General features: G+C 41.0%; 1 protein-coding gene and 1 pseudogene across 2 annotated transcripts in view; one reads left to right on the top strand and one right to left on the bottom strand.

Moving 5' to 3' along the window:
- Positions 1-13,049, top strand: part of LOC102916146 (sperm-associated antigen 6) — a 168,601-nt gene that overhangs the window by 50,520 nt on the left and 105,032 nt on the right. For both annotated transcript variants that reach the window (XM_076548392.1, XM_006993029.4), the window contains exon 4: positions 5,560-5,743. In XM_076548392.1, the coding sequence (XP_076404507.1) occupies positions 5,560-5,743 (184 nt within the window). The remainder of the gene's footprint in view (positions 1-5,559; positions 5,744-13,049) is intronic.
- LOC102922319 (centrosomal protein of 70 kDa-like) lies at positions 6,556-10,213 on the bottom strand (annotated as a pseudogene).

The following is a 13,049-nucleotide window of genomic DNA, read 5'->3' as shown; positions in this document are numbered from 1 at the left end:
GTGTGTGTGTGTGTGTGTGTGTGTGTGTGTTATCTTTAGCAACAAGCAACAGGGGATGATGTTCATTTTCAGAGAGCAATCTATTATTTTGGCAACCACCTGGGTTGTTTGGGGATTCCCATGGGACCCCTTTGGCCAACAACTTAATTAGATATAACCAAGTCCTAGTACTGGAAGCTTTGGTGACAAGAGATGGCCACATGTTATTCAGCACATATCAGCCATTCAGCCTGGAGTTCTGATGCTGCAGCTGCTGCTAGGGACTCAGACCCTACTCTTATCATTGCAGGGAGGATTCCAAATCCTCTGCTGCTCTCTCCATGCTGGGGCTCATCCTACCCTAGTGTCCTGTCAGCCAGCAGCTTCCCTTGGGTCCTGTATCACCTCTGCTGCAGTTCTGCCTTTGGGGATGCTGACCTCTGCAGGTACCCTAGTGTCCCTGGAATGCACTCAAACTTAGAGTCCTATTCTCTTGCCCCCCCCCCCCCCCCCGTGTGCTCCCCTCAGGCATTCCTCTGTCTGGAGGCTTTGTGTCTTGCACAGCCACCCCAGCACCCTGCACTCAACCTCCAGCTGCTCTCTCCTCTCTACCCACGCTCTCCTGGGTGTCCTTCACTCAGCTCCAGTCTGGCTCCTGGTGACAGACCTGCTCTGGTTGCTGGAGGTCCCAAGTCTCTGCTGCACTCTCCAAGCCACTGCCGCTCCTCACTGTGGCTTTTTCATGGCAGAAATTATGCAGACCCCTGATGCTTGAATGGCTTTCTCAGGGTCTGCCACTTCTGCAATGATGCCCCAAGGGTCTCAGTTCCTGACGACTGGCTGGGGCAGTCACTCGCACTCTGCTACCTTGGCTTTCTGAAGCTGCTGAAGCTGCTCAGACTGCCAAGTTTGCAGTGGCTGTGAGGTTCTGGATGCTGCTTTATGCATCCCAGGTCCCATCTGTGCTTGGGGAAAAACTGCTCTACCCTAAATTACTTTATATTAAACCTTCACCATATCCCTAGAGCCTATATTTCTCAACCTTCACCAAAACTTTATTAAAACTTTAAACCTAACTTACTAAATAGAGAAACAGAAAAACAGACATAGACAGAGACAGATAAAGATACTTGCTGCAGCCTAACTTTACTTTGCTTTACCTATATACAGTTTTTGCTCCCGAAGAATAAACTACCACCACCTTAAACTTCATAACCAGACATGCTCAGCTGCTTCCACAGTGCTCCCTACTCTCACTTATTTCCTCTGCACCCAAGTCCCTGTTTGGGCACCGTCTGTGGGAGGCCAGCTCCAACCTTTTCTAGGGTTCCTATGGGAGGAGAGAGGAGTAAAGACATATTAGGTAGAAAGATCATGGAGAGGAGAAAGACAGAAGCACAGGACAGCTTTGGAAGGATCTGGGTCAATACCCAATTTCTCTTTCTGTTTATTTAAAAGATCTTTTTATAACAATGTCAAGGGGTGGGGCAAAAGACCTCCCCCTTGCTAGATCAAAGAACACCACACAGACAAGTGTAGACCCTTCCAAACACCTGGTGACCACGCCTGTGGTCAAATCATCCCCTTATGCAGCCTTGCTTGGTAAAGCAAGCTCAGATTCTCAGACCCTGAGTAATTTGGGCCTCCACACACCAGGTTTTCCCTCTCCCAGCTTGACCATCCCATTTCCTCATGTTCTCATCCCCCATCCCCTCCCCTCTATGGTTGACCCCCTCTTCCCCAATTTACTCATGGAAATCTCATCTTCCCAAGGTGGTCTATGTGTCCCTCTTAGGGTCATCTTTGTTTCCTAGCTTCTCTGGAGCTGTGTTGTAGTCTAGTTATCCTTTGCTTTACATCTAGTATCCACTTATGAGTGAGTACATACCATGTTTGTCTTCCTGGGTCTGGGTTACCTCACTCAGGATGATTTTTTTCTATTTCCATCCATTTGCATGCAAATTTTATGATGTCATTGTTTTTGTTTTTACAGCTGAGTACAATTCCATTGTGTATATGTACCACATTTTCTTTATCCATTCTTCAGTTGAGGGGCATCTAGGTTGTTTCCAGGTTCTGGCTATTATGAATAATGCTGCTATGAACATAGTTGAGCAAGTGTCCTTGTGGTGTGATTGAGCATCCATTGGGTATATGCCAAGAGTGGAATCACTAGGTCTTGAGATAGATTTATTCCCAATTTTCTGGGAAGTCACCATACTGATTTCCAAAGAGACTGTACAAGTTTGCACTTCCACCACAGTGGAGCAGTGTTCCCCTTGCTCCACATCCTCTCCAGTATAAGCTGTCTTCAATGTTTTTGATCTTAGCCATTTTGACTGGTGTAAGATGGTATCTCAGAGTTGTTTTGATTTGCATTTCCCTGATGACTAAGGATTTTGAGTGATTCCTTAAAAGTCTTCCAGCCATTTGACTTTCTTCTGTTGAGAATTCTGTTTAGATCTGTAGCCCATTTTTTAATTGGATTGATTAATATTTTGATGTCTAGTTTTTTGAGTTCTTTATATATTTTGGATATCAGTCCTCTGTCAGATGTGGGGTTGGTGAAGATCTTTTCCCATTCTGTAGGCTGTTGTTTTGTCTTATTGACTGTGTCCTTTGCCTTACAGAAGCTTCTCAGTTTCAGGAGGTCCCATTTATTAATTGTTGCTCCCAGTGTCTGTGCTACTGGTGTTGTTTAGGAAGTGGTCTTCAGTGTCAATGCATTCAAGGCTACTTCCTACTCTATCAGGTTCAGTGAAACTGGATTTATGTTAAGTTATTTGATCAACTTAGACTTGAATTTTATGCATGGTGACAGATAAGGATCTATTTGCAATCTTCTACATGTTGATACCCGTTATGCCAGCACCATTTGTTGAAGCTTTCTCTTTCCATTGTAGAGTTTTGGCTTCTTTGTAAAAAATCAGGTATACATAGGTATGAGGGTTAATGACAGGGTCTTCAATTTGATTCCATTGGTCCACATGTCAGTTTTTATGCCAATATCAAGCTATTTATATTACTATAGCTCTATAGTAGAGCTTGCTGTCAGGGATGGTGATACCTCCAGAGGTTATTGTACAAGATTCTTTTTAGCTATCCGGGGTTTTTGTTTTTCCATATGAAGTTGAATATTGCTCTTTCAAAGTTTGTGAAGAATTGTATTGGGATTTTGATGAGGATTGCATTGAATCTGTAGATTGCTTTTGGTAAGATTACCATTTTTTATTATGTTGGTTCTATCTATCCATGAGCATGGTAGATCTTTCCATTTTCTGATATCTTCTTCAATTTCTTTCTTCAAGGCCTTAATGTTCTTGCCATCCAGGTCTTTCACTTGCTTAGAGTTACCCCCAAGGTATTTTATATTATTTGTGGCTATTGTAAAGGGTGATATTTCTCTGATTTCTTTCTCAGTTCACTTATCATTTGTATATAGGAGGGCTACTTATTTTTTTGAGTTAATCTTATATCCTGCCACCTTACTGAAGGAGTTTATCAGTTGTAGAAGTTCCCTGGTAGAATTTTTGGCCTGAAAGTTAAAAGTTTGATCTTTTAGTTTATTTACCATGAAAGTAAAGTACTCACTTAAGCATTGATTTGATAAGCAGAAGAGGAGAATGTCTTTCCTATACTGAATGACCAATACCCCAGGAAATGTAACCAGCATTGGCATAAGTGCTTTACAGACTAGCTGCAATTGTTTCTGTACTAGACACTGGGCTTGTTTTAATGTGTTTTCTCCCATGAAGAGACCATTGATCAATCTATGTCGAGTAACTGCCAATGTGAGGGAAAATAAACAAAAAATAAACAAACAAATCTAAGCTCTGGGGATCCTAGCTAGCTCATGCTGCAGGTGGTGGAGCTCTGCCCACCATCCCTAGGAACTCAGGTGTTGCCACTCTGTCTGGTGGGCCCTGTGTGGAAAGGGCAGACAGACACAAGCAACCACAGAGCTTTGAATTACAAAATGATCCTGCAGGGCTCAGGCCCCCAAAGTGTGTGATTGGCCTGGAAGTCTAATGACTACAGAGTCCATTCTGCCCACCCTGCCAAGATGTGTCCAGAAAAAAATTCTGTTCCTCTTCATTTAGTAAAAATATCTGACAAAGATTTTATGTTCCCTTTCATGGGTGCTCATTCATTAGTTCCTCTGCATATAAAGTTGCAGAGCTCTAGCTCTGAATTTTTTTTGTGGATATTAACAAACTTTTCAATAATTGTAGAAAAATGATTTATTGAAAAGGACTGAGAGGAACCCAGGTTCATCCCACTTTTTCACTTAAGGTCTCAGATCATTTACAGTGAGAGACTCGAGTTTTCTGCACCCCTAATTTTTTCAAAGAAATCTTGTCTTTTCCTGAGGTTGTACTCCCCACATGGTGCCAGTTACAGGGGTCCCTCTAGGCACCATAGCTGGCAGGGAAATGAACCTTGAAGAGTGAAAATGAAAACTCTGTTCACCACTATTTAGTCAGATTAGATCACATAGAGAGTCTGATGCCAAGGGCTATATTGCTGGAATATTTAAACACAGCACAATTTGGAAAAAAAAATTTCCTGGTGCAATATAACCCCTGGTGTGCAAGGAGACATACTTACATTGAAACTCTCTAAGTATGTGTCATTTCTTCTAAGAAGGTGGGTTCTAGAGATAGACTATATGTATTTAGCTTAAGGGCCTAAGTAAGGATAGATGTATGGCATGGGAAGAATATCAGCCATAGGATAGACAGCATAGAGGTCACTTAGGCTATTAGCCACCTACAGTCCTGGTTGTGGGAGCTTGACATTGCCTGGCCCTTTGGATAACACAGATCACTAGGCTGTTAATCTCCTCCAATTCCCAGCCTTTTATATTGGATAAAAAGTTATATGCCCTTTCCTTTGAGAGGACAATCATGTGTGTTTAATGTTCCTGGTTTCCCTGGAGATCTCTGGGCACAAGGACCTTCATGCGCACTGGTTCATATATGCAACCTCATTGCTGTGTCCAGAAACACATTTCTAAGAGGATCAAATGACTTATATTCTATTGTTTAGCCTATTTCCTTATCAGGAGAAAATTAAAATATGTGACTATTTTACCTTTATGTTTATGTGGTGTCTGCTAAGAACATCCTGAAACATGATTGTTATTTCAGGATAACTTGGGATTCAGGAAAAACTAGTTGAGGTCACCAAAGTACTGCCATGCCTGGAGACTGAAGGCAAGCAAGGGACATGAGTTAGTTGGCAGAGAGTACAGTGAAATATTGAACAATCTAAGTGTTCCTGTGGGTTAAATAATGCCTTCACTATCATGAACTCTCATTACTTTGTGAAATTATGGAAATAATTATGTTTACATTTAATTTTTACAGTTTTCAAATGCATACTCAAGTGTAAGACAATTGAAAATGTCATTTTAAACATACCTTATTTTCAGTTTACCAAAGAGGAGCAATGGAGGACTTTCAAAGCATCAAAGTGATTTTTCAGGTTAAGATTTATCTTTTGTATTCCAGATCTCTTGAGCTTCCTTAATGTTAATTTTTAAGCCGTTTTGGTCTGTTCTTTTTTTTTTCCTGATAGCGTTTCTACAAGAAAGCAGCTGCCTTTGTGCTGAGAGCAGTTGGTAAACATTCTCCGCAGCTAGCCCAGGCCATAGTTGACTGTGGAGCTCTAGACACACTGGTGATATGCTTGGAGGATTTTGACCCTGGAGTCAAGGAGGCTGCAGCCTGGGCACTTGGATATATTGCAAGACATAATACAGGTAATGGAGCATATTTGAAAACAGGGTAACTCCAGATTTATTACATGAATCCAGTTTCAATAAACAGTAGGTTGAGTTTAGGGTGATTGTGTACATGATGAGAAATCAGGTTTGAATGATAGTTTATTTGGATCACATACCCACAACATGCTCATACATATTAGTTTTTTTTTTTTGTGGGGGAGGGGTGATTCTTTACAAAAATTTTATTTGTGATTTTATTTATTTATAAAAGTACATTACATTAGTATTGCAAATAAAGACATATTTTCTCTAAAAGATGTCTACTTAATCATCTATTTTACCTCATGATTAACTTCCTATGTTAATACAAAGACAAAGTCTTTTCTTTCTGCTTTGAAAGGTATCTTAACAGAATATGTCTATTAATCTTTGCCTGGAAAGTAGTGGCTTCCTATTGGTTGGGTTTAGAAAGCAATTGGAATTCCTTTTTCTCTTGCCAAAAGGTCATTAAGTCTTGAACTTAAATACAACTTTCTATAATTTGCAATCTCTCCCTGAGTCTCTTTTATTATATACAATCTCTTTCTTAAAATAACTATTACATTTTAAAACATTCAAGCATTACTTAGGAAATGATTAAGGAATCTAAAGTTAGTTTACTATTTTAATAACTTAACAGTTACTTTCTATTAATAATCAAAAAATAAAAATAATATGGATTGAGAATGAACTAATGGTAAGAGGATGAATTCTGAGAACTGATACATTTTAGAATCTTGCCTGAGTCCTTTCAAAAACTTAAAATGTTAAGAATACAATTTACACAGTAAAAAGGATTTGATTTGTTTTCAGTATGAAAATACTTTTAATTTCTTTACTGCACGTACAATGGCATCCAAGTCATCAATTTCTAAGATCAAACTCTTGAAACACTGGAAAAAATGCCTCATGTTTTTCTAATTTGTTGATAATGCTTTGTAGGTCTTCAGGTCCTAATACTTGTTTAACCTCCTTATTCACATCCTCATTAATTATCTTACACAGTTTTCCAACTGTGCTGACCACCACACACAATGAGGATGAACTGTCTAATTCTAAGAGCTCCTGAAGGTTTCTCACAGTGTTTCTCACACTTCATTCATTTGGGGGTAGACTCCATTTAAAGACTGCACATCAAAAAGCTTTTGGAAGTGAGAAACAACAGCTTGCAAAGTTTGAAAGTTTGGCATGTTGCTGCTCTCCTTCTCATTTCCAATCTCTTCCAACATGGTATCTACCATAAACAACAGATCTTCTTTGACACCTTCATTTTCATCTGGTTCTGCAGACAGTGTTTTTAAGGATTTATACAAACCCTTTAAGGATGTAAGTTAATCTGCCCACATTTCTATTATAGGAACAAGATGTTCAAATCCACAATCTTGAACAATATCTTTATTGAAGTTTTGGGCTCCTCCGTTGCTCCTTTTATAAATAATTACTGGAGCTCAAGGATTGTGTATAATTGAATTTCAGCACCTGAAAGTATCTCTGGTCAATTAGAGCCTGTTGATGGCTGTCTTTTGGGGGCTCATCTTTTTTCTCCATGTCATCAACCTTTTTTTGACCAATAATCTCTTGTAATTTGATGCTTTTCTTAAGGGCCTTTTCCAGTTTCTTCGCCTGTTGTTTATAAAATCTTAATTCATGTTCTGTGGGCCTGTTTTCCAGATCCTTTTGGAGGCTCAGCTTCTCACCTAAAAGTATGTCAATCTTGGATTTTGATTCCTTAAGTTGATTCTGTAACATCAGAAGGTTTTTATAACTTGGTGAGACATCCAGGTTTCTGTAGTCTTTTTCTTCTGACTGACTGTCATCTTTCTTACATTGCCTTTGTGTATGGAATTTTCGAAGTTTAGATTCATAGTAATCAATTAGACAAAGCAATTGTTTATCCAAGACTGTGTGAGGAACTCTCTTGCAGAGATGGGCAAACACTCTGTTTTGAGTGACAACATGCTCTTTTTCCTCTTTGGTTGATCTGTAGATAGGCTTCTGCAAAGAAGCAATGGTCTCTTCTTGCTCCATTCGTTTTTTCTTATAGTGCTGGCATTTCATCTGTAACAGTTTATGCTCCTTTTGAAGGTATTTTATTCTATTTTGTTGCTGGCAAACCCTGTTTAGGGACTCATCTTCTAATTCATCAATTTTGCATTTCATGCTGTCGATAATCTGTTCCAGGTCATTGGCTCAATGTTCCTGGTGTTGCTCAGTTCTGTTCTAGCTGAAGTTCACTTTTAAGCTGCTGGTTTGTCTCCATGAGCTCCTGTATCATGCTCTGCTGACGTGTTGGTTCTTCCATCAACATTTTGAAATTCTACCTCATTCTTTATGATGATTGTTTGTCAAAAACGCTGAGATCTTTGAGATTGGTTCTTTTTTTGTTGTTGTTTTTGTTTTTTTGTTGTTGTTTGTTTTTTGTTTTTTAATGATGGGAACAAAAATATACCTAAAAGCGAAGCTTCTGGAAAAACCATTTGTTCTTCCCTGTCTTGTATCTCTCCCCAAACTTGACCTTGGCCTCCCACCTGGCCTTGTGTTTCAGGGCTGGGTCTCTAAAGACATCCTTGTTGACAGCTGTTTTGTCCAAGGGGATGTTCACAGAATACCTTGTGGGCATGAGGTGATTATAGTTATAAACTTTCACAAAGGACTTGATCTTTGACCTGTTGGCGATTTTCTTCATGCCCATGGCAGCTGTCACTTTTGGGGGATAGCGGTCAACTACAGCAAAAACAAGTTCAAACAATATTGCTCATCTAAAGAAAATGTCATGATGTACACACAGTGACATAAAACCAAGCTGAAGCCTTAGACTAAGAGATTTCAGGTGCTCTCAGCAGAGAACATAGGAATAAGATGGGAATATAGAAATAAAAGGTTATGAGCTTAAAAGATGGACGTTGACAGCCATCAGCTCTGCCAGTAAATAGAGATGAACTTTTAACTAGGCCTTTCTTTGCAGCTCTGTCAGCAGTCCAAATGTTAGTTTTCTGTGATTGCTTTCTGTAGCCCTGGGGTTAGCTATTCTTGATAACCCCACCACCACTTGATAACCCCCAACCACTCACAACTGAAATCAAAGTTAACTTTTTCATTTTTCTTTATTAAGAAATTTTCTACTCACTCCACATACCACCCACAAATTCCCTCTCCTCCCTCCTCCCACCTCCTAGCCCTCTCTCCCAAGCCACCCTGCATTCCCATATCCCCCAAATCAAGATCTCCTATGGGAAGACAGCAGAGCCCGGCACACTGAGCCTAGGCAGATCCAAGCCCCTTCACACTGCACCAAAGCTACGCAAGTTTGTCCAGTGACTGGTGGAGGCAGATGCAGAGATCTGCTGAGAGCACCTGAAATCTCTTAGTTTAAGGCTTCAGCTTGGTTTTATGTCACTGTGTGTACATCATGACATTTTCTTTAGATGAACAATATTGTTTGAACTTGTTTTATTTTCTAGACATTAGTATCCCATGACTCTGGCATCTCCAACATCCTGTGGTCTCCAACACAATCCAGGCTTCACCTTCACAGCTTCACACAATGGCTTCTCCAAGGCTCAATGTGGGAACTCTCCTGCCACATGCCTGGCCTCAGCAACTTTCCTTAGCCCTGTGGGAAAATTCTACAAACCCTTTACTCCTGTATCTGCCACGACTCTAAAGCAGGAACCAGGTGGCAGATGCTGCACCTTCTGCTGCTTGCCTGGGATGGATCCTGGCCCCCTTCTTGAATTACATTTGCATAAGCCTTGATTTGTTGTTGCTCTTCAGCAACAGGTAATTCCTTAGAGCAGTTCTTTCATTGCATGGGGTCTTGCCCCGAGGTCACCACTCCCTTTATTTCCTCTCTCCTTATCTCTTTCAGCACAGACCTCACTCTAACATCAATGTTCCTGATGCTCTTTTCTCCTCAAACAGGGCATTTTGTATTTCTTTTGCTCCACTTGTTCTTTTTCATTGTAAATCTGCATAAGAGTGTTTACTAATGACCATATGGTAGCGTCAATGTTAGGCTACCTTGAAATCTCCTCTGCCAACAAAATTAATTCAAAACTCTTCTATTTAGCTTCAGGCAGATTCTTAGGACAAGAGCAGAAAGCAGCCACGTGCTTTGCCAAAATATCACAAGAATGGTCTCTAGCCCAGTTGCTGGTATTGTTCCCTTGTGAAACCCCCACAGTTTGCATAGTTCTCAGCACTATTGTCTTCCATGTCCTAACAGGATGGTTCATTAAGCCCTACTTACATTGTCCAACTGCTTTCCTAGTTCAAAGTCCCAAAGTCTTCCATTTCCCTCAAAGTAACAACACAGTCAAGACTGTCACAGAAATACTCCACTCCTAGTACCAATTTTTGTCTTAATTACTATTCTTTTGTCATGAAAAAACCACCATGACCAAAACAACTTACAGAAGAAAGAGTTTCCTGGTGGCTGACAGTTTCTGAAGGTGAGTCCATGACCATCGTGTCAGGAAGCATGGTGGCAGGCAGGCAGGCAGGCAGGCAGGCATGCATAGTGCTGGATCAGTAGCTGAGAGTTCACGTAGAACCCACAACCATAAGGCAGAGAGAAAGCTAACTGTGGAATGACATGGGCTTTTGAAACCTCAAAGCCCACCCCAACATACACACCTCTTCCAACAAGGTCACACCTCCTAATCCTCTCCAAAGAGTTCCACCAGTTGGGAACCAAGCATGCAAACATATGAGCATATGGGGGTGGGCACTCTCATTCAGACCACCCCAGGCACCGCTCCCTGGGAAGTATAAGATAGCTAGCTAAGCATGAGCCTGTGTGAGGTAGAAAGCAGTGCTCCTACACAGTTTTTACTTAAAGTTCTTGCCATGACTTACCTCAATGAAAAACTGTAACCTGTAAGCTTAAATAAACCTTTTCCTTCCCTTAATTGTTTTTGACCAGAAATGAAGTTAGAACAACAGTCCACAGGAAAATAGGAACTATACTGTATTATGCTAGCTGACATATTTTGGGTGCCCATTTTGATCTTTTTACTTTATTTTATTTTTTATTTTATAATTAATTTAATTTTACATATCAGTCACAGATTCCTCTGTCCTCCCTTTTCCCCCCAACCCACCCCCATATTCCCACCTCCTCTAAGGCAAGGTCTCCCCTGGGGATTCAGCTTAGCCTGGTAGATTCAGTTGAGGCAGGTCCAGTCCCCTCCTCCCTTCACCTAGACTGAGCAAAGTTTTGTCCTAGCATAGGCCCTAGGTTCCAAAAAGCCAACTCATGCACTAAGGACAGGTCCTGGTCCCACTGCTTGGGGGCCTCCCAAACAGTTCAAGCTAATCAACTGTCCCACTTATCCAGAGGGCCTGGTCCAGTTCCATAGGGGCTCCTCAGCTATTGGTTCACAGTTCACGTGTTTCCACTAGTTTGGCTATTTGTCCCTGTGCTTTTTCTAATCATGCTCTCAATATCTCTTGCTCATATAATCCCTCCTCTCTCTTGCCGATTGGACTCCTGGAGCTTTACCTGGGGCTTGGTTGTGGATCTCGGCATCTGTTTCCATCAGTCACTGGATGAGAGTTCTATCACAATAGTTAGGGTGTCCGGCCTCCAGAGTAGGCCAGTTCAGACTTTCTCTCGACCATTGCCAGTAGTCTATAGTGGGGGTATCTTTGTGGATTTCTGGGGACCTCTCTAGCACTTTGCTTCTTCTTATTTCCATGGGGTTCTTATTTATCATGGTCTCTCTTTCCTTGTTCTCCCTCTCTGTTCTTGATCCAGCTGGGATCTCCCGCTCCCCTAAGCTCTCTTCCCCTGACCCTTGCCCTCCATTTACCCCCTCCCCCCGTCCAGTTTGCTTATGTAGATCTCATCCATTTCTCTGTCATTGGGCAATCCCTGTGTCTTTCTTAGGATTCTCTTTACTAGGTAGCCTCCCTGGAGTTGTGAGTAGCAGTCTGGTCATCCTTTGCTTTACATCTTGTATCCACCTATGAGTGAGTTTCTGAGTTTGGATTCCATGTTTGTCTTTCTGAGTCTGGATTACCTCACTCAGGATGATTTTTTTTTCTAGATCCATCCATTTGCCTGCAAACCTCATGATATCATTGTTTTTCTTTGCTGAGTAGTACTCCTTCAGAATGGCTAAGATCAAAAACACTGAAGACAGCTTATGCTGGAGAGGATGTGGAGCAAGGGGAACACTCCTACACTGTTGGTGGGAATGCAAACTTGTACAGCTACTTTGGAAATCAATATGGCGCTTTCTTAGGAAATTGGGAATCAATCTCCCCCAAGATCCAGCTATGCCGCTCTTGGGCATATACCCAAGGAATGCTCAATCATACCACAAGGGCACTTGCTCAGCTATGTTCATGTCAGCATTGTTTGTAATAGCCAGAACCTGTAAACAACCTAGATGCCCTTCAACTGAAGAATGGATAAATAAAATGTGGTACATATACCCATTTTGATCTTTTTTTTTTTCTTTTCTTTTCTTTTTTTTTTTTTTTTTTTTTTTTTTGGTTTTTCAAGACAGGCTTTCTCTGTGTAGCTTTGTGCTTCTCCGGGAACTCGCTTTGGAGACCAGGCTGGCTTCAAACTCACAGAGATCTACCTGGCTCTGCCTCCCAAGTGCTGGGATTAAAGGCGTGTGCCACCACCACCCGGCCCCATTTTGATCTTTATATGTGGCTTTAGATAAATGACACAGGTTACTTTATAAGTAAGCTAATTGTCTTAAAGCATTTTACTTAAGATAGAATATCTGATGGTCCAAATGTAATGATTTATGGTATAATGCTATGTCTCTTTTGGCTTTATGGTATAGTTTTGTCAACATGGTGACCATTAGTCACATTTGACTTTGTTCACATCAGCTGTGACTAATGCATTTTTTCACCTTTAATTCAACTAAAAACTGATTCTCAATTTCAATATTTAGATTAGCATATTTTTCTTTGATTTTTATCACACACACATATTGTATACACACAACCTCCCCAATGTGGTTTTGTTGTTTGTGTGTATGTGGTTTCAGGGCTGACCAGTTTGTACTGGATAACCAACTGGGGGACTCGTCCCTGGGAGTAGCTAAGTCTCCTTGTTTCAGCAGTCATTCATTGCCTGTAGTTCTTTGTCTAGGAGTGAGACCCCAGGAGATTTCCCCCCACTGAACCAGCATGTCTATTGATACTGTCATTGTTCAGGCATTGTCTGTGCGGCATTCTAGAAGAGGCAGCTCTCACAGCAGACTTCCTGATATTCTGGCTTTTATCATCATTTTACTCCCTCTTTCATGTGTTCTCTGAGCCATGGATGCAGGAG

This window comes from Peromyscus maniculatus, chromosome 12 (genome assembly GCF_049852395.1).
Source record: "Peromyscus maniculatus bairdii isolate BWxNUB_F1_BW_parent chromosome 12, HU_Pman_BW_mat_3.1, whole genome shotgun sequence".
NCBI lineage: Eukaryota > Metazoa > Chordata > Mammalia > Rodentia > Cricetidae > Peromyscus > Peromyscus maniculatus.
This window is presented reverse-complemented; position numbering and strand designations above follow the sequence as displayed.